Source organism: Hemitrygon akajei, chromosome 7 (assembly GCF_048418815.1).
Source record: "Hemitrygon akajei chromosome 7, sHemAka1.3, whole genome shotgun sequence".
NCBI classification, from domain to species: domain Eukaryota; kingdom Metazoa; phylum Chordata; class Chondrichthyes; order Myliobatiformes; family Dasyatidae; genus Hemitrygon; species Hemitrygon akajei.
This window is the reverse complement of record NC_133130.1, coordinates 116,877,892-116,900,702: the sequence shown is the minus strand read 5'-3', so window position 1 is coordinate 116,900,702 and position 22,811 is coordinate 116,877,892. Positions and strand designations below refer to the sequence as shown.

The 22,811-nt window shown below is 44.4% G+C and overlaps 1 protein-coding gene across 2 annotated transcripts in view; it reads right to left on the bottom strand.

Annotated features, from left to right (window-relative positions):
- Positions 1-22,811, bottom strand: part of LOC140730861 (mitogen-activated protein kinase kinase kinase 21-like) — a 146,345-nt gene that overhangs the window by 45,890 nt on the left and 77,644 nt on the right. For both annotated transcript variants that reach the window (XM_073051830.1, XM_073051831.1), the window contains exons 2-3: positions 17,978-18,158; positions 1,850-1,998 (exon numbers count right to left, since the gene is read on the bottom strand). In XM_073051830.1, coding sequence (XP_072907931.1) covers positions 1,850-1,998; positions 17,978-18,158 — 330 coding nt within the window. The remainder of the gene's footprint in view (positions 1-1,849; positions 1,999-17,977; positions 18,159-22,811) is intronic.

The following is a 22,811-nucleotide window of genomic DNA, read 5'->3' as shown; positions in this document are numbered from 1 at the left end:
GGACCCAGCTAGATGCATCATGGGCACTAGACTCCCACCATTGAGGACATGTTCAAAAGGCATCTCAAGAAAGCTGCATCCATTGCCCAGGACATGCCCTCATCTCAAAGCTACCGTCAAGGAGGACACACAGGAGCCTGAAGACACACACTCAATGTTTTAGGAACAATTTCTTCCCCTCTGCCATCACATTTCTGAATGGTTCCTGAAGCCAACATCACTATTTTATCCTCTTTTTACATACTTATTATGTATTTTTATCTCTTATTATAACCTATATTTTATGATATCACTTGTACTGTTGCAATAAAACAAATTTCATGACATGTCAGTGATGATAAACCCAATTCTGACAGCTGTCATTACAGTGCCCCCTAAATACTGTGCTGCCTTACAAAGTCCAACCCTACATCCCTGTCATGAGAGGTGGAAATGGGTTAGGCTGGCCAACAGGGTCCTGGTGAAGCTGTACAGGCCAATCCCCTATACAGTGGATGCAATGGATTACAGAAACATCGATGAACTCCAACCACACCATCGACTTTGGACGATGGAGATGGGTGGTTATCAATGGCCTATACTCCACTGGGAGCTAAGGGTCCAAGAAGAAGAAATATTGCAGTGGCACATCAGCCTAGATATCCTGTTTTCACATCACTGGAGTAGGATATGAGAACAGAGCTGAGGTAACTTACATTAAAAGCCCATTCATGGGATGTGGGCATGCACTTGTCCTTATTTACTGCCCATATACACCATGCTTAAATAGCCTGAAACATTTCCTTGGCCACAGTTAAGATTGAAATGCATTCTAATGTAACTTCAGACAATTTATAAATTAGGCCACTGGGTGCAATAACACCATAGAAAAAAATCTGAGATTCAACTACTGCTCCACGCCATGTTAGTCAACATCAGCCACAACATTAATTCCGGGGGGCATAATTTTAAGGTGATTGGAGGAAAATATAAGGAGGGGGTGGGTGAATGACAAAGGCAAGTTTTTTTCTTTCAGAGTGGTCTACATAGGGGGGAGGGGGGGTTAGGTAGAGATTGGCACAATATTGTGAGCTAAAGGGCCTATGTTGTTCTATGATCTAGAATTAGCTCAACGATTGGTCAACCTTGCTTCCTCTTGGACAGTTCAGCAACCAAGCTGTTGGGTTCCGTTGTGGTGGAGCTTGCATTTCTCTGCAAGGGTGCTGACATCAAACAGCTTGCACACTGTTGAGTGTGCAATTAGCAACTAAATTGGAGTGCAAAGAGGGGAAAGAAGTAATACCTGGCAGGTTTCACTCCATGATCAAAGTAACTGACCATAAATAATCCACAGAATAATTTGGAGATTTATTGGCATTGCATAGTCCAGAACAGGTTCACACAAATGAAAGGGTTAACATGTGAGAAGCGTTTGATGGCTCTGGGTCTGTACTTACTGGAGTTTAGAAGAATGAAGGGGGATCTCATTGAAACGTCGAATATTGAAAGGGTGGATGTGGAGAGGATGTTTCCTATAGTGGGAGACTTGTACTAGAGGGCACAGCCTCAGAGTACTAGGACGTCCATTTAGAATGGACATGAGGAGGAATTCTGTTAGCCAGAGGGTGGTGAATCTGTGGAATTCATTGGCACAGACAGCTGTTGAGGATGTCATAGGATATATTAAAAGTGGAGACTGATAAGTTCTTGATTAGTAACTACATCAAAAGTTATGGGGAGAAGTCAGGGATATGGGAGTTGAGAGACTTGAAGGGGCGTATGGCCTAATTCTGCTCCTATGTCTTATGGTCTTATAAAACATCAACTTTCATAAGCATTCAGAGTTAATTTTATACAATGATATGCTTACCTTCCATTAGTTTGGTGAAGGGTTCAGGACACGTAGATGGAATAGGAAGGGTTAATTTGTTGACTGCGACTCCATAAGCCACAGCAAGGCCATCGATCCCACGATAAGGGACTTCTCCTGTTAACAGCTCCCAGAGCAACACTCCATAGCTACATGATATGAGGGAGAGAGAGGGAAGACACCAAATATTAGTCAGAGAAGGCCACTTACCCCTTTAACTTGTTCTACCATTTAACTAAATCACAGGTAATCTACACTTCAACTGTTTCTGCTGCTTGTGCTCAATATCCCAAGATATTAATTATGAAAAATTGAATCTACCTTAATCTGAAGAAAGTCGATGAACATTCATGTTCTACTTAGGGATCAAAATTCTACCTTTCATTATCCTTTACATTAACAAGCTCATTTCACCCTTTTATCATTTCACATTGATAGGGTCTAGTAAAAAGAGCTTTTGGCATATTGCTTTCATAAATCAGAGTATTGAGCACAGAAGCTGAGATAGTATGTTGAAGTTGTATAAAACACTGGTGAGGCCAAATTTGGAGTATCGTGTGCAGTTCTGGCCACCAACATACGGGAAAATACCAAGAAGATTGAAAGAATACAGAGAAAATTCACAAGGACTTTGCCGGTATTTGAGGACCTGAGTTATAAGGACCTGAGAGAGGAGTGGAATTAGGCCATTTGGCCCAACGAGCCTTCTCCACCATTCCGTTATGACTGACTTATTATCCCTCAATACCATTCTCCTGCCATCCCATGTCACTGTTGACACCCTTACTAATCAAGAACCTATCAGCCTCCACTTTAAATAAGCTCAATGACTTGGCCCCCACAGCCACCTGTGGTAACGAATTCCACATACGTACCACTCTCTGGCTAAACGGATGTCCTATTCTGAGGCTGTGCCCTCCAGTCCTAGGCTCTCCCAACATCGGAAACTCCTCTGTAGATCCACTCTATCTAGCCCTTTCAACATTCGATGGGTTTCAAGGAGAGCTCCCCTCACTATTCTATACTCCAGCAAATACAGGCCCAGAGTCTTCAAAAGCTCCTCATATGAAATTCCCAAAATCATTCTTGTGAACTCTTTCTGAACCCTCTCCAAGGTCAGCACAACTTTTCTTAATTAAGGGGCCCAAAACAGCTCACAATACTCCAAGGGAGCCTCAGTATTACATCCTTGCTTTATATTCTAGTCCTCTTAAAATTAATGCTAACACTGCATTTGCCTTCCTTACCAATTCAACGTGCACATTACCCTTTAGGGAATCCTGCACAAGGATCCGAAGTCCCTTTGCACCTCAGATTTTTGAATTTTCTCCCCGTTCAGAAAATAGTCTATGCTTTTACTCCTTTTACCAAAGTGCATGACCGTATACTTCCCAACACTATATCCCATCACAAATAGGAGAAAATCTGCAGATGCTGGAAATCTGAGCAACACACGCAAAATGCTGGAGGAATGCAGCAGGCCAGGGAGCACTTTTGGAAAAAAGTACAGTTGACATCAGGCCGAGTCCTGCCAAAGGCTCTCAGCCTGAAACGTCGACTGTACTTCTTCTATAGCCCACTCACCTAATCTGTTTAAGTCCTCTGCAGCCTCCCTCCTTCCTCAACACATCCTGCCCTTCCACACATCTGTGTATCATCCACAAAGCTTTCAATTCCATCATCTAAGTCATTGACAAACAAAGTAAAAAAAACTGGCTCCAACACCGATCCCTGCAAAATACCACTAGTCATCGGCAGTTTATCCAAAAAGGTTCCTTTTATTCCTTCTCTTTGTCTCCTGCCAATAAGCCAATGCCCTATGAATGCTAGTATCTTTCCTGCAATACCATGGAATCTCATCTTGTTCAGCAGCCTCGTGTGCAGCACCTTCTCAAAGGCCTTCTGAAAATCTAAGTACACAACATCCATCAATTCTCCTTTATCTATCCTGCTTGTTATTTCTTCAAAGAATACCAAACAGGCAAGATTTTCTCTTAAGGAAAGCATGCTGATTTTAGCCTTTTTGATCCTGTGCCTCTAAGTACCCCGAAACCTCATCCTTATCAATTGACTCCAACATCTTCCCAACCACTGAGGTCAGACTAACTGGCCGATAATTTCCTTTCTTCTGCTTACCTCCCTTCTTGAAAGGTGAAGTAACATTTGCAATTTTCCAATCCACCAGAACCATGCCAGAATCTATTGATTCTTTAAAGATCATTACTATTGCCTCAAAATCTCTTCAGCCACCTCTTTCAGAACCCTGGGGTGTACACCATCTGGTCCAGGTGACTTACCTACCTTCTCACTTTTCAGTTTCCCAAACACCTCTCCCTAGTAACAGGAACTGCACTCACTTCTACCCCCTGACACTCTCAAACTTCTGGCATACTAGTAAAGTCTTCCACAGAGAGGTAATGTCTTCCTTCAGTTCATCCACCACTTCCTTGTCCCCTACTACTGCCTCTCCAGTGTAATTTTCCAGTGGACCAATATCTATTCTCACCTCTCTTTTACTATTGATATCTGAAAAAACGTTTGATACCTACTTTGATATTGCTGGCTAGCTTACATCTTCACCCCCTCCTCAATGGCTTTTTTGGTTGCCTTCTGTAGGTTTTTAAGAGTTTCCCAATCCTCTAACTTCACACTACTGGTTTCTCTATTACATGCCCTCTCTTGTTTTTCTGTTGTCTTTGACTTCCCTTCTCAGCCACATTTGCATCACTTTGCTTTTAGAATACTACTTCTTTGGATGTACCTATCTTGCGCTTTCCTATCTGCTGCTCTGCCGTCAGCCACTGCTGGTGTCCGCTTCCAAACAAACTTTAGCCAGCTCCTCTGTGACTTCCTTTACTCCACTGTACCGATACATCAGTCTTTAGCTTCTCCCTCTCAAATTGCAGGGTGAATCCTATCATATTATGATCACTGCCAACTAAGGGTTCTTTTGCTTTAAGCTCCCTGATCAAATCTGGTTCATTACACAACAATTACACTAGGGAATAGCTGATCCCCTAGTGGGCTCAACGACAAGCTGCCATTTCTACAAACTCTCCCTCTTACAATCCAGCACAAACCTGATTTTCCCAATCTATCTGCATATTGAAGTTCCCCATAACAATTGTAACACTGCCATGTTGACATGCATTTTCTATCTTCAATTGTAATTTGTAGCCCACATCCTGACTACTTTTTGGAGGCCTGTATATAATTCCCATAGGGTCCTTTTACTTTTGCAGATTCTTAACTCTACCCACAAGAATTCTCCATCTTCTGATCCTGTCATTTCTTTCTATGGATTTGATTTTGTGTTTTACCAACAAAGTCACCCCACTGCCTCTGCATTCCTACCTGTCTTTTCAATACAATGTGTTTTCTTGGATGTTAAGCTCCCAACTATGATCTTCTTTCAATGATGCCCACAACATCATACCTGCCAATCTCTAACTGGGCTATAAGATCATCTATCTAATTCCTTATACTGTGTGCATTCAAATATAACACCCTCAGTCCTGTATTTATCATCTCATTGATTTTGTCCCCTTTTTACAATGCAACTCATCTTACTGGCTGTAATTTTGCCGTATCATCCTTTTACTGCCTCTGCTTGTAAACCAATAGTTCTATCACGCCAGTTCCCCACCCCCCCCCCCCCCCCCCCCACTGCCCAATTAGTTTAAATCCTCCCCTGCAGCTCTAGGAAACCTGCCCACAAGGACATTGGTCTCCCTCAGGTTCAGGTGTAGCCTGTCTTTTTTGTAAAGGTGAAAACTTCCCCAGAAGAGATCGCAACGATCGAGAAATCTGAAACCCTGCTCCTTGCACTGGATTCTGTGTTACGCACTCATCTGCAAAATCATCCTATTCTTACCTTCACTGGAGCACAGCACAGGCAGAAATCCAGAGATGGCTACCCTGGAGGTCCTGCTTTTCAGTTTTCTCTCAGCACTCTATAAATCTGTAATGCCTTGCTATTCTATGCAGTGAGATATTTTATTTTATTGAATTGACTTTATTTCTTACATCCTTCACATGCATGAGTAAAGATCTTTAAATTACGTCTCCATCTAAATGTGCAATGTATAATCACAGTAATTTATAACAGTCAGTGTAATATAGAGTACACTCAAATCAGTGTGAGTTAATCAGTCTGATGGCCTGTTGGAAGAAGCTGTCCTGGAGCCTGTTGGTCCTGGCTTTTATGTTGCGGTACCGTTTCCCGGATGGTAGCAGCTGGAATAGATTGTGGTTGGGGTGACTTGGGTCCCCAATGATGCTATGGGCCCTTTTTACAGACCTGTCTTTGTAAATGTCCTGAAGAGCGGTAAGTTCACACCTACAGATGCGCTGGGCTGTCTGCACCACTCTCTGCAGAGTCCTGTGATTAAGGGAGGTACAGTTCCCATACCAGGCAGTGTTACAGCCAGTCAGGATGCTCTCAATTGTGCCCCTGTAGAAGGTTCTTACGATCTGGGGGCCCATACCAAACGTCCTCAACCATCTGAGGTGAAAGAGTTGTGTCTTTTTCACCACACAGCTGGTGTGTACAGACCACATGAGGTCCTCGGTGATGTGGATGCCGAGGAATTTGAAGCTGTTTACCCTCTCAACCCCAGATCCATTGACGTCAATAGGGGTTAGCCCATCTCCATTCCTCCTGTAGTCCACAACCAGCTCCTTTGTTTTTGTGATATTGAAGAAAAGGTTGTTTTCTTGACACCACTGAGTCAGAAAGATGACTTCTTCCCTGTTGTTATCTCAAACCTTGTTACTGTTTGAGATAAGGCCAATCAATGTACTGTTGTCGGCAAATTTAATTAGCAGATTGGAGCTGTGGGTGGCAATACAGTCATGGGTATACAGGGAGTAAAGGAGGGGACTCAGTACACAGCCCTGAGGGGCTCCTGTATTGAGAGTCAGGGGATGGAGGTGAGAGAGCCCACTCTTACCACCTGCTGGTGATCTGACAGGAAGTCCAGGATCCAGCTGCACAAGGCCGAGGTCTCTGAGCTTCTTGTCGAACCTGGATGGAACTATGGTGTTGAATGTTGAACTGTAGTCCAAGAACAGCATTCTCACATCAGCATCCATCTTCTCCAGTTGTGTAAGGATGGTGTGTAGAGCTGTGGCTATTGCGCCATCTGTCGATCAGTTGTGTCGGTAGGCGAATTGTAGGGGGTGGTAGCATGCTGCAGATGTGGTCCTTGACCAGCCTCTCAAATCATTATTGAGGTGAGTGTGACAGGACACCAGTTGTTCAGGCATGGTACCTTGGTCTTTTTTGGAAATGTAGTTTTATTTAGTGTAAAAGCTGCACGTCCTGCTGGTGAGACTTATTTGGCTTCGGCTAAAGATAAGGAACCATGTTGTCCAACTTAGGAATGTTGTGTCAGCCAATCGGGATTGTGGGATGGGAGAGAAGGCTCTAGAGAGCTGGGCAAGAAGGGATTTCTGAAGGACAGTGGTCTGGTTTGGGATCTTTTGGCGGGGGGGGGGGTGCCGAGAGCAGAGCACCAGGGGAGACGCTTGGAGAATCCATCCGTGGGGAGACCCTATTGCAAGGAGTGCTTTGTGAGGCAGTGGATTCCAAGAAGGGAAGTTCTACCTGCGGTTGGTGATCAGAATTCAGTGCTGTGAGTAAGTGATACACCAGCTACCACAGAAATGCACTCCAATCTTTATGTGTACACTTAGACTGGTCTAACTGTAATGGGCCCTTTTCAATTTCTTTTTCTTTCCCTGTTAACTGTTTGATAAGGTTAAAATTGGTAAATATACTTTCTTTATAATTTTATGCTCATAAACGATCAGTCATTTCTGGGCCACCGATAACTGTGTACTGGCAGTATTTACACAACATTCGCTCAAATCGAGGTGCCTTTAATTGGAACAGGGTCACAACATTCCTGTTTGGTTGAACCTCAAATCATTCCGACCCTAGACATGTGTTACTTATGAAAGGTGGCCTTCTCACCACTGAGTCACGTGGCTGTTAGCAGAGTCAGGTAACGAGCCAAGTTGGTGTACGAGTCCTGGTGAGAGGGTTGCATTTGTGCAGTGCCCGTCCGGGATTTTGGTTGCTTTATGAATGCTGCTTTTAAGGATTGATTAAGCGATTTATTTGTGTGTTTAAGCCAGTGTTTGAACTAGCATTTGGGGAAAGTGAGGTGTGTCGTAATTAAGGTACTTCATTATGGATGCTGCGGGGATTGAGATTGCTAGAGGAGGAAGGGATGACGCTGAGGGTGCAGACAAGTTGTTCTCGTTTCTGCAAAGTGAGTGAAAGGAGCTGTCTGATGTAAAAGGTCTAATGGGTCCTTCAGTGGTTGATCTAAATCCTGAGCTGGCTTAGGCTATTACATCAATGCCATTGATCAATGCCAAAATGTACCTGCAGTGGGCCAAAGTTGTCGTAGGCTGACAGTGGAGTCAAGCCCACCCCTGCTGGGGAAGAAGAATATAAGGCTTGGGTGCAACAGACATTTCAGTTACTGGATTGCCAGCACTCGGATAATATGAGAAAACAGCGAGTGGTAGAGGGTTTAAAAGGTCAGGCTGCTGAGAAGGTGAGGTCCTTAAAGATAGAAAACCCATTTGTGACGTCTGTGGTTACATGCAAGCGTTAGAAAGTGTTTTTGGCACGATGAACAGCCCAGATGATCATATGGTGAAGTTTAGGCACATATTCCAAGCGGAGACATTTTCAGCCTAGAGAGATAGCTGCTTTGCTTGTGCCATAAAGGGGCCATTCAACTGGCTGAGACAAATCGATTAAGGACGGGGCAAGTTGTGAAGGGTACACGGTCACAAGACCTTAAGCACTCGAATGACTCACAAGACGCAACCCCCTCTCTCATTTGTTCGGATGATCAGAGAAGTAAGAGAGGAAGAAACTACGATGGAGGAATGGCAGTCCTCCACCAGCCGGGCAGTGTCCTCAATAGTAGCCTTTGTTGCTGCCACACCAGCAGGGGTTTTGCCAGGTGACGTGAAATCTCTGCAAGCCGAGTGTCTCAGTTGATGTCAGCTAGTGTGACAAGCCTGATAAGAAACTGACCCACCTGTAAAACGTACTAAGCAGAGGGATGCTGTTGAAAGGGGTCTTTTGACGAGTGAAGTGACTGGTATTCTCTATTATAACTGTCAAGAGGATGGACATTTCAAGCAAGAGTGTGAAAGGCAGGAAAATCTTTGGAAAGTAACCCAGCGGTTGCTTAAACGAAACAGGAAGTCAGGAAACTTCGGAGGAACGCAGTAGGGAAACAGCGTGGCATCTCAGAGAGCACAAGTTCCAATCAATGTATCATTAAAATGCAAAGTCCTACTCCTGAAGCTTTATTGGGATCAAGTTCAGATGCATCCATATGGATTTGAGGTTTTACGCTACAGCCATTTTTAAACACAGGTTCTCGTTAGTCTGCTCTATAGATCTTTTTACATCGAGTATTTGAAGCATTTGCCGTTGACACCATTCAGTGCCCTAGAAATTTGGAGCCTTAGTACTGATGTTTACCCATATTATGGTTACTCGTTGTTGAAACTGGAGTTTTTGTTGGAGTAGCTGAGACCATTGATACATTAGTGTTGGGCTGTTCGGATCCGTTTGAAAAAGGTGAAGCTTCCATTAACAAATACTCCCATTGTGAGAAGGCTCACGGCAACATGCAAGGAGAGAAATGGAGAGAATTTGGTGAAAACCTTGTCCAGTTACCTGGTGTTCAGAGCTGATTTTGAGAAGGTGCAAGATCCTGCTAAGCAGGGTGATGAGCAGAAATGAGGATCTACGTCGTGTTACATCCTGGGGAAGGTTGCTAGAGTGATGGGAAACCCTAAATTCCCAAGAATGCCTGATGCCGAGACCCTCCTGCTGGATGCTCCAGAGGATCACAAAGAGGAGTCACGCTTACCTGGTTGCAAGCTGAACAGCAGAAATCTTCGGCTGTCCATGCGAACAGAATGACAGTGATTGTCAGGAACACCTCAGAGAGAGAGAGAGAGAGAGAGAGAGAGAGGTTTCCCCCAGACGTGGGATGCCAATGGCACATCTTTTCCCTGTAAGGGTGATGTCTAGTTTACCACTGAGAAACCGGGGGAAGAGAGAGAATATTCTGGATCGGGAAAGTTAACCGCAAAGTAATTCAACTTGGGTGACTCCCTGGTACCTGAAGAATGAACAAGACCACCAACTGAGAACATGTTGAAGCTCGAAGATGTCTTTTCTACTGATGAGCTTGATGCAGAATGCTCCACGAGTACTCGACACACTATTAGAGTGACTGAGGACACCCCTTTCAGAAAGAGGTCTTGATGGTTAGCAGCAGCGGAGGTGGAGGCATCACCTACTGAAACTGAAGGAAGCTGGAATTATCACTGAGTCAAGAAATCCCTATGCGTCACTCATAGTGGTGGTGAGGAAGAAGAATGGGAAGATACGAATGTGTATTGACTACCGGACACTGAACCCAACGTACAGTCCCTGACCAGTATACTGCTCCATGGATCAAGGATACTCTGGCCTGCCTGAATGGAGCAAACTGGTTCAGTGTGTTGGATCTAAGGAGTGAATATTATCAGATACCCATGAGAGAAGCTGACAAAGAGGAGACAGCTCCTTAGAGTCTTTCAGTTTGAAAGAATGCCCCAGGGCATCTCAGAAGCACTGGCAACTTTTCAACATGTCATGAAAAAGACTGTTGGAGACACAAACTTGCTTGAGGTACTTGTGCACTTGGAAGATCTCAGTGTTCGGGTCCACGCTGGAGAACAATGAGGCAAGGCTACTGAAGGTGCTAGTCCACCTGAAAGTGGAAGGGTTAAAACTGTCACTGGACAAGTGCCAGTTCTGTAAGACGTCAGTCAGCTATGTTAAACGTAGTCTCACAGGATGGAGTGGCTACGGATCCATCCAAGATAGAGGCAGTGACCATGTGGCCAAGGACCAAGAAGGTGAGTTACTGAGATTCTGTGGGTACTACCAGAGGAAGCCACCCTTTGAATCAGCTTCTGTGTGGTTACCGTTCTTTGGGGAAGAAAGGAAGGAGAACGAAAGGGAAAGAAGGCAAGGTTTATCTTCGCCCTTCGGAACCTTTCGGGGAAAGTCAGCATGCAAAGCGTGACAAGGCTTTTCAGCTGCTAAAAGAGTTGCTGACTAAAGCACCTATGCTTGCCTTTGCAAACTTCCATTTGCCGTATGTACGGCATACAGACACCAGCCGTGAGGCCTTAGGTGGTGTTCTGTTATCAGGACCAAGGTAAAGGGTTGAGACCTGTTGCTTTAGTTAGCTAGAGTTTGTCACCATCCTAGCAAAACCACCCTACACTCAAATTGGAGTTTCTGGGATTGAAATGTGCAATGGTGGATGTCAAGTCTATATGGTGCCAAATTTGAGGTGAGGACTGACAATAATCCACTCACTTATATCCTGGCCTCGGTAAAATTGGATGCACCAGTCATCACTGGTTGGAAGTGTTGTCTGCTTATGATTTCAGCCAGAGAGTTGGAACACTGATGTGGATGCGTTCCAACGTTCGTGTGAGGTGCTGGAGACAGGGAGTCCGTTCCTGCCTCTGGTGTTAAAGCCATTGCCAGTTTTCCATAGTATGGAAAACAGAGGCAGGGTTAGGTGTGATAGAGCTGTGGATCATTTGGGAGCTTCTAGTCGTGGCATTCCACAAGCTTATTGCTCTGAAAACAAAGCAGTTGCCCGCCTTGAGTCCTGTGGAATTGGCATCAGCCCAGCGAGATGAAACTATTTGGTCATCGATTGTCAAAGGGGATATGGCCCAAGTTGAGAAGACAAAACACCCTACCATACCCCTACTGATGAGGAACTGAGATAAAATGGAGCCAAGGAACAAAGTTTTATACAGGGTCACGTCTCCTCCAAACAGACCTCGGCATTCCCAGTTGGTTTCACCTGAGAAGTACCGGAGGATTGGACTAATCACTTCACAATGACGCAGGTCATTTGGGGTGTGACAAGTCCTAGGGATTGGTCCAAGACTGGTTCTATTGGCCTGAGGTTGAACAGTACCGTAAGTTGTGCATCCAATGTATTCGGAAGAAGACGCTGCCTATGAAAGTTGCTCCGTTATCTCATTTACAGAGTGCGGGACCACTTGATTTAGCGTGCATGGATTTCCTCTCCAAAGAGCCTGATTTCAGCAACGCTGCAAATGTCTTGGTCATCACTGATCATCGCACCAGATATGTTCTGGCCTTTCCCACAAAGGATCAGAGAGCAGCCACAGTTGCCAAAGTGTTATGGGAGAAGTATTTTGGTCATTATGGTCTCCCAAGAAGGATACAGTGATCAGGGAAGGGATTCTGAGTCACGAGTTACTGGGCATGCTTGGAGTCAAGAAGACGAGGACCATGCCATATCAACCTCAGCCTGAAAGGTTCAACTGGACATGCTTGGAACCCTGGATGCCAACTAAAAGAACAAGTAGAGTCAGCATACTGGCCATTGGTACACTGCTATATCTTACACAGAATGAAGCTACTGGCTACTCGCCATTCTATTTGATGTTCGGAGATGAAGTAAGATTACCTGTAGGTCTCTGTCTTGGAGCCTGCGGTGAAGACTTGATGCAGAAGATATATCTCAAGCATGTGTCTGACATGAGGAAAGAACTGCATAGAGCTTATGAGCTAGCAGCAGTTTCTGCTACAAAGCAAAACCTTCTTACACACAGAAGGTAAAGAGTGGTTGTAGACGGGTCATATTCTGCATGGAGGTCGGTGACCAGTGGTGTGCCTCAGGGATCTGTTCTGGGACCCCTACTCTTTGTGATTTTAATAAATGACCTAGATCAGGAAGTGGAGGGATGGGTTAGTACATTTGCTGATGGCACAAAGGTTGAGGGTGTTGTGGATAGTGTGGAGGGCTGTCGAGGGTTACAGCAGGACATTGATAGGATGCTGAGAAGTGGCAGATGGAGTTCAACCCAGATAAGTGTGAGGTTGTTCATTTTGGTAAGTCAAATATGATGGTAGAATATAGTTTTAATGGTAAGACTGCTGGAGGATCAGAGGGATCTTGGGTTTGTGTCCATAGGACACTCAAAGCTGCTGAGCAGGTTGACTGTGTCGTTAAGAAGGCATATGGTGCATTGGCCTTCATCAACCGTGGGATTGAGTTCAAGAGCCGAGACGTAATGTTACAACTATAAAGGACCCCACTTGGAGTACTGTGCTCAGTTGTGGTCACCTCACTACAGGAAGGATGTGGAAACCATAGAAAGGGTGCAGAGGAGATTTACAAGGATGTTGCCCGGATTGGGGAGCATGCCTTATGAGAATAGGTTGAATGAACTCAGCCTTTTCTCCTTTGAGCAATGGAGGATGAGAGGTGACTTGATCGAGGTGTATAAGATGATGAGAGGCATTGATTATGTGTGATAGTCAGTGGCTTTTTCCCAGGGCTGAAATGGCTAACATGAGAGGGCACAGTCTTCAGGTGCTTGGAAGTAGGTACAGAGGAAACTTCAGGGGTAAGATTTTTTTTTAAAAACACAGAGAGTGGTGAGTGCGTGGAATAGGCTGCCGGCAACGGTGGTGGAGGCAGATACAATATAGGTTTTTTAAGAGACTCCTGGATAGGTACATGGAGCTTAGTAAAATAGACAGCTATGGGTAACCTGAGGTAATTTTTAAAGTACATGTTCAGCATAGGACTGTGGGCCGAAGGGCCTGTATTGTGCTGTAGGTTTTCTATGTTTCTATGAATACAGTACAGACTCAGAGGATGAGGGAATGGGAGTGTAGTTTGCTTTACCTTATGCAACTCCCCAAGAACTGATGAAGAGATTTCTGAATCTCCCAGCCCTGACCCAGATATAACGGGCGGGCAAGCAGACGTGATAATAGACAGCGAGAGAAAATTGGGTTCTAATATAACTGAGGATGAAACTGGGTTCAGCCTGGAGGCCAGGGGACGTAAGTCACAGGAAGGTACGAGTGATAGACAGGGGGAAGCATCTCCAAGTAAAGCAGCAGTCACAAGAAGTGCCTGAGGCTGAAAAAGGTCTCAGAGAGTCAGGAAACCCCCAAATCGGCTGGCATATGATGTTCCAGGGAAACAAGAATGCTACTGCCATTTACAAATGGATTGGAGGTCCTGAAATCATGAAATTCATTTGAATACTGTTTTACTAATAATGGTTTAATAACTTCCAAAGTCATGAGGACATAGCTATTTTTGGTGGGAGGAGAATGTAATGCCCTGGTTAAGATTTCTACTGCTATGCTGTGAGATATCTTATTTTCACAGTTTTCTGTAAAAGCTGCACGTCCTGCTGGTGAGACTGTTTTGGCTTCGGCTAAAGATAAGGAACCATGTTGTCCAACTTAGGAATGTTGTGTCAGCCAATCGGGATTGTGGGATGGGAGAGAAGGCTCTAGAGAGCTGGGCAAGAAGGGATTTCTGAAGGACAGTGGTCTGGTTTGGGATCTTTTGGTGGGGGGGTGTGGAGAGAAGAGCACCAGGGGAGACGCTTGGAGAATCCATCCATGGGGAGACCCTATTGCAAGGAGTGCTTTGTGAGGCAGTGGATACCAAGAAGGGAAGTTCTACCTGCGGTTGGTGATCAGAATTCAGTGCTGTGAGTAAGTGATACACCAGCTACCACAGAAATGCACTCCAATCTTTATGTGTACACTTAGACTGGTCCAACTGTAATGGGCCCTTTTCAATTTCCTTTTCTTTCTTTTGATAAAGTTTAAAATTGGCAAGTATACTTTCTTCAGAATTTTATGCTCATATACAATCTGTCATTTCTGAGCGACCAACAGCTGTGTATGAGCAGTATTTACACTATTTACAAGCATTCGCTCAAATCGAGGTTCATTAATGCCGACGGTGGCCTGTCTCCCAAACCGTCCAGGTGAAGCAGGCGGGCACCCAGCTCACACCGTGAGAGGCCAAAGGTCCCTATGAGCAGTGCTTTGAATGCCGCATATTTGCCTTCTTCCGGGGGCGACTGTATGAAATCCTCAACCTGGGCGACTGTCTCCTGGTCAAGGGAGCTCACCATGTGATAGTAACGCGTGGAATCAGAAGATATCTGCCGAATCTGGAACTGGGCTTCTGCTTGGTCAAACCACACGCGTGGTCGCAGCGTCCAGAAAGTTGGCAGTTTTAGCGAAACTGCGTGAACAGATGAAGAGTCAATCATCTTTGATTATCAAAATCCCGTTTGGACCGTCGGGGTCACCAATGTGGCGATGTGCTACACACAGAGCTAGAAATAACGACACGCAGTCTATAAGTTGCACTCCAGACTAGTTTATTCAAACTTCGCGGCACTGGCTTTTACGCAGTTCCGTTCCCGCCCTCACCGGGCGGAAATGGCATCAGAGGTGCATTACAAAAGTCCCTTCTCGCACGCGGGCTTTCTCCCCTTGCTGGTGAAGAAGGCCCAGCGCCAGCTTGGGGCTGGCCTCTCTGCCGACGTGCGCGCCATTTTATGAGCCAGTTCACCTGCGTAGAAAGTGGGTCGCCACAGTTCCTTTAATTGGAACATCACGCCATTCCCGTTTGTTTGAGCACCAAATCATTCCGATCCTAGACGCGTATTACTTAATAAAGGTGGCCTTTTCACCACTGAATCAAGTGGCTGTTAGCAAAGTAGCTAATGAGCCAAGCTGGTGTACGAGCTCCGGAGAGAGGGCTGCAATTCTCAAATAGACCAGTGACCTATGAGGTTCCCCCAGAAGAAACAGCCCGCTTTTCATAGGGTAACTGCCAAGTCTTTTTACTGGTTCACATGATCTCTCTGCACTTCTGCTAGAAAGACAGTATATACAGTGCCTTCCTATTTGCCATCCCCACCCTCCACAAGTTAATCAGCTGGTAACATACCTTCACTGAGGCTTTCAGGACATTCAGGAAGCCTTTTATTAGTTTCTCTGAACTATCAGGTATTGCTAGCTATTATGGAACATTTCAGCAGTGTGGTATCTGATGTGTGGGAGTTGGTGCCTGCCAATCTAGGCTGGTTGAGTGCCATCAGAACCCAGGTGTTGGAGATGTTGGCCTGGAAGATGATGCTAACATTGATTTGCCTATCTTGATAATGGACTTAGAAGATTTCACAGAGGCAACACTGGCGGTACGTCTTCAGGGCTTTAAAATTCCTCATTACGTTTCCTGTTTCCTTAAGCCTAGACAGGGGGTATTCAGATTCAGATTAAATTATTTATATGTGCATTGAAATATACAGTGAAATATGTTGTTTGCCTTAACAACGACACAAGCTGAGGATGTGCTGGAGACAGCCTGAAAGTGTCACACGAATGCAAAAGTAGCGTGCACACCACAATGTTCAGCAGAACAACACAAGCACCAATAACAACAAACTCAACAGTATCAAAACAAGTTGCTTTTCCACTCTCCCAGACAGACACATTGCCAGGCCCCAACCCCAGGACAGGCCACCCCTGGACCTCTGACTTCCAGTCCTTGGCCATACACTCTCAGCCATTGGGCCTCCAACCACAGTTACAGGATGACACAGGGCTTCAACCTTGAGGCCTCTACATCCTGACTTGCCGACTTTGGTCTTTGATCTCTGGACTCAGCAAATCAATAGCAGCTTCCCTGTTACCTTTACTCTCTCAGGTGCCCATCAACTCACCCCATGCACAATTCTGCTTGCACATCCCCTTTATTTCCTCCTTGAGCTCTGAGACAGCATCACTACCCACTGCATCACTGTACCCCGTCTGTACGTTTTCCACATCTCCGGTGACTACAGAAGGTTGGGATCACGGCTGCTCAATAAGCCATTGAGCTTTGTACTAGGTCTTAGGTCTTGGTCTTTGGGACAAGCAGTTATAAACCCCACTGGTACAATTATTTACTCAAGGGGCAGCTTCTGAGATACAGGAGATCACTCACATTGAACAGGATATGGCCATGGACCTCAATTGCTGGGAGGGCTGGAGGCAGGGTTGGTAGAGAACCTCTGGCATCCAAATGTTCAAGATCCATTCAGGAATGGAATTCAATTAAGGAATCAATTATGACTTTGCGCTCAGCTTCCAAATATGAAAATAACATTCAGTATCTCCACAGTGTGGCTCACTGACTTGAAACTGAGAGTGATCGTGGCTCTGCAGTCGAAGCTCTGTAGACTTCCTTAACCCAATTTGTCAGGGGTGGGGTGCAATAATGCAATGAGGAAAATTGTGGTCGGTGGAAAGATGCTGCTTTACCAGTCTAAACTGGGAATGGATCTGTGCATGACTTGGTTAGGATCACAGCTTGCATACACTTGGACCAAAGTGTGAAGAGCCATGATTTTTTGGGAAGCATTTGAGAACTGAAAGTTTCTGAAGTGTTAAAAGTGGCTGACGATGTCCCTGCCCTCATTAAGCCTATCTGGGAAGCTTTAAAAGTCCTCAAAAGACTACTTCTGTACTTGGCCAGATTAATCTGGAAAAACCAAATAGCCTCCATACTGCAAGGGAATACGATGGGGAGAACAAGAATATCGAGGAGGTGGAGACTGACTGAGGGAAAGCGTGCCATGTATAAATGAGAAAGGGGGTTGAAGGAAGGGAAAATTAGAGGGAAAGTAGAAATTGAGCCCAGAAAATAATTTTCATCTATCTAACACCTTCTGATTACCTCTTACCTTCCAAACATCTGAGGAAGTAAACAAATTTCATGCAACCTCGGCAGGTGATTCAATCCACCTCATGCTGGGAGTGCTCCGGCACTGACTGCTGAAACTCACTCACGAGCTAATGCAAGGCAGGGCAACAGACTCTGAGTAGGGTGTGCAAAAGGGGAAAGACAAGGGTTGGGAAAAGAAGAAGGGCATAAAGAGACATTGTGTGGAAGAGGACTTTAGCTCCGAAACCATATTAGCTTAATCATAAAGGGAAGTAAATATCTGTGGACGCCAAGTCATTGGGTATATTTAATGCAGAGGGTATCAAAGGCTAGGGGAGAAGGCAGGAGAATGGGGTTGAGAGGGATAATAAATCAGCCATGATGGAATGGCCAAATGGCCTAATTCTGCTCCAATATCTTAAAGTAAACAACTATCTTAAAAGTACTTTGCAATTGGAGCACAATCACAACATAGCACAATGTAACTGAAGACCTTGCCTACCTCCAGACATCACTGCCTTTGGAAAACAAAGACGATTTGATAACTTCTGGTGCCATCCAAGCATAGGTTCCTGCAGCACTCATTTTTGTTGTTTTATGCCACTCCCTGGCCAAGCCAAAATCCGTGATCTTCAGTGTTTTGTTAGCTAAGTCATCATTCTCAATCTTCTCCAGTAACAAAACTAGGGTGATAGGGATGTGGGAAAGAGACATAAGAAACAGCATGAGCATACCCAACCTCAAAGTTAATTTATTATCATTGCACATATAAGTTATTTCTTTATTTACCGCACTTTGCAGAAGTCTTAGGCATGCTAGATTTTTTATCTGGTTTCAGATGGTATGCCCTCCGGAGAGCCCAGATCACAACATCAAGTCTGCCTGGGGTTACCTGCAAGAGATAGAAGCAAGCTAGATACCCAAAGCCCACAGAAGAACTGTGGCAAGTTTTCCAAGAAGCTAGGAACAACCTACCAGCCGATTTTCTTATAAAACTGCACAATAGTGTCTCTCAGAGAACTGATGCAGTTTTAAAAGCAAAGCATGGTCACACCACGTACTGATTTGAATTAATTTTTTCCTGTTTACTGCTCTTTATAGTTAATCTTTTGATATTTAGAAACTTTTCAATTCATTAGTTTTGAAAGCATCTTTGCTTTACAGAGTTTTGTGAATTGTGCCTTAGAATTTTGCTTAGTGCTGTATTTAGTGATGTAGTGCGGAGTGGTCCTTTGAGCCACGTTGCCCAAGCAACCCCGACAAACCTGATTACCCCTGACCTAGTCACAGGACAATTTACAATAACCATCTTCGGACTGTGGACGGAAACCAGAGGACCCACGCATTCCGGGAGAAGGCGTGCAGAGAATCCTCACAAAACAGCACCGGAATTGAACTCTGAATTCTGGAGTGCCCCAAGCTGTAACGGCTCGTATTGTCACCATACATAACCAAGACTCATTTTCGTGCAGGTAATCACAGCAAAAAGAAGAATCGCAATAGAATCAATGAAAGCCCACACACCCAACAAGACGGACAAGAACCAATATGCAAAAAAAAAAGTCTGCGCAAATGCAAGTAACTTTACTGAATCCAGTACAGACAGAAAATCTGATTACACCCTATCCAAAATAGCACATTTGTCTGGACAAAGACAAATTATATTGAATATACACTGAGTGGCCACTTTAATAGGTACAGGAGTGGAACAAACTGCGGTCTTCTGCTGTTGTAGCCCATACACTTCAAGGTTGTGTTGTGTGCGATCAGAGATGCTCTTCTGTTGTTATCTGAGTTACTGTCACCTTCCTGTCAGCTTGAAGTAGTCTAGACATTCTCCTCTGACCTCTGCCCATAAAACTGCCGTGTTTCTCACACTATCTCTGTAAATTCTAAAGACTGTTGTGCGTGAAAATCCCAGGAGATCAGTGGTTTCTAAGATACTCAAACCACCCCGTCAGGCACCGACACTGTCCAAGTCACTTAGATCACATCACTTTCTCATTCTGATATTTGGTTTGCACAACTGAACCTCTTGACCACGTCTGCATGCTTTTATGCACTGAGTTGCTGCCACGTGATTGGCTGATTAGATGTTTGCATTAACGAGCAGCTGTAAAGTGGCCACTGAGTGAATGTGATCGATGTTAGCACAAAAATGGAACATAAACACTTCTGCAGATGCTAGAGTCTGAATCAACCCCATGTTCCACAAAGCAATACAACAAGTCACTTCAGTATTTAAATTGGGCTCAATGGTATTTTCAGGATGGTGACATATCCTTTAAACATGGCCTAGCTCTTTGGCGAGAACAAAGGAATAACTGAATTTTGTTCTGCAGTTTAATCCAGGTTCCAGGCTCCCAGGGAATGTGCAATTTCTCTTATACAGTGAAGCTGCACTGATTAAATTGACCAGAAGCATTCATCTTTATTTTATTTAGTTAGAGATACAGTGTGGAACAAGCCCTTCTGGCCCAATGAGCTACACCATCTAACAACCCAACTATTTAAGCCTAGCCTAATCACAAGATGATTTATAATGACCAAATAACCTACTAATCTGTACTTCTTTGGAATGTGTCTCATTTTGTTGAATAAAACACTTCTGCATCCACTAGCTTCACTGTCTCTCTGATGACTTTGTTCACGTTACCACACACACAATATTAGACCTTTGTTCTAATTCTACTTACTTGTGTAACTTCCTTCATTTTTCTTGTGAATGTTTTGTGGTTGCTGCTATGTATCTATAATGCTTTGGCAAGTAAGTTTTTCATTGCACCTATCCCAGACAGGCACTCTATTTATTTATTTATTGGGATAAAGCATGGAGTAAATCCTTCCAGCCCTTCGAGCTGTGCTGCCCAGCAATCCCCTCGTTTAGCCCAAGCCTAATCACAGGACAATTTACAATGCCCAATTAACCTACTATCCAGTACATCTTTGGAACGTGGAAGGAAAGCCTTGCGGTCAAGGGGAGAAAGTACAAACTCTTTACAGGCAGCGGCGGGATATGAACCTGGATCGCTGGTACAGTGAACTCAACTTATTTCCAAGAACCAAAGGGCACAGGTTCAAGGTGAAAGAGGAGAGGACCAGAGGGGCCACTTTTTCACCCCGAGGATCTCTGTATATGGAACAAGTTGCCAGAGGAAGTGGATGAGACCGGTACATTAATAGGAAAGGGTTAAAGGGAAATGGGCCAAACATTGGCTGCCTTTCATAGGCAGCTTGGTCAGCCGGGACCAAATAGGCCAAAGGGCCTGTTTCCACAATGTTTGACTCTAGTATTCAAGTCCCTGTTATGCTTTTGGGTTGCACTGTAAAGGATGTTAACATAGAAACTAAATGGCACCTCCAATTAACAAAGAAACAGACTACACCAGCACGTAGAAACTGGCTTATTTGTCACGTTTACCAAATCATTCACCGAAATGCGCTGTTTTGCATCAATGACCGACGCAGTCTCCAAGATTGTGCTGGGGACATCTTGCAAGCATTGCCATTCTTCCAGCATTAACGTAGCAGACCACAACTCACTAACCCTAACCTGTACCTCTTTACCAAGCAGTCAGGCTGATTAACACCTCAACCCACTAACCCACCCCTCCACACCCCCAAACAACTTTATCATTTCCTGTCAGTCGCCTTATATAGACACTCCTGTGCCTAGCGTCACTTTATGGACTTACAATCAATCTATGTAAGCTATCTTATGTATGTATATTTATTATGTTCTTTATTTTTATTTTGCGCTGCATTGGATCCAGGGTGAGAATTATTTTGTTCCCCTTCTCTCGTGTACTGGAAATGGCATTAAACAATCTTGAATCCTTGCACTGTGGGAAGAAACCAGTGCACTTGGGGGGGAACCCTCACAGCCAAAGAGAGAATATACAATCCCTTTTCAGACAATGGCAGAAGTGATCACTGGAGCTGTCAGGCCCCAAAACCACACTGTAAGACCAGTGCACCTGGAATGGAACTGATCTCTCTGGTCACTCTACTGCAAAACAATCAGCAGTGAACACCATTCATAAAATATATATTTGCATAGAATGGAATGAGCATTTCATTCGGTGGGAAAACATTGCAAATCCCCCATCAGCAACCCGGCATACAACAAAAGAAACAGTCCAGTCTTCTATGCACTGCTTTCAAAAGGCTGTTAACTCATGGAATTGTCATCCTAAATACATAAAGTGAAGTGCCCCATCTAGCACACCAGATAACAGTATATGCTGTCAACAGTACAACCAAAGAATTTTATCCTTTTATCAAACTTCCCAGATCAATACGGCTGCTTGCTCTCGTTCACCACTGTTTAAACTGCAAACAAGGTCTGTTTTGTAACACTTATCTCAAAAGTCAATACCATTCAGGGGAGATCTGCATTCCATTCCAGTCTGCTGTTCAATCTCAAGATATTTAATTAGTAGTTTGAGACTAATGAGATAATTAGAGGAACTCTGGTGCCGCTCTCAATATTTTGCAAAATTGTCCCAGGGCACCAAAACTCATTTTGGAGTCAAAACAGGGACATGCCATCTATAAGTATGCTGACTATTGGCAAAATTTCAGGTGATGAGAGGCTGTACCAGAGCAAGATACATTGTCTAGATAAATGGTGTCACAGCAACAACCTTGCATTCAGCACCAATAAAACCAAAGAACATATAGAGAACTTCAGAAAGGGTAAGACCAGAGAACACACACAGATCCTCATAGAGGGATCATAAGTGGAAAGCGTGAGCAATTTCAAGTTCCTCGGTGTCAAAATCACCGAGGATCTATCCTGATACCAACATATCAGTGCAGCTACAAAGACACCAGACAGTGGCTAGATTTCATTATTAGGAGCTTGATAAGATCTGGTTTCCCACCAAAGACACTCACAAATTTCTACAGATGTAACATGGAGAGAGAGCATTCTAACTGGCCGCTTCACGGTCTGGAATGGGAGAGGAGGGCTACTTACTACACAGGATCTAAATAGGCTGCAGAGAATTGTAAACTTAGTCAGCTCCATCATGGGCACTGGTCTCTGAAATATGCAGAACATTGTCAAGGAGCGATGCTTCAAAAAGGCAGCATCCATCATTAAGGACCCCCATCATCCAGCTCATGCCTGTTCTCGTTGCTGCCACCAGGACGGAGGTACAGAAGCCCGAAGACACACACTCAGCGATTCAGGAACAGCAGCTTCTCGTCTGCCATCTGATTTCAGAATGGACATTGATCCCACGAACACGACTTCTTTAGATTTATTTTTGCGCTTCTTATTTAATTGAACTATTTAAATATATATATATTTACTGTAACTCGCACTTTTT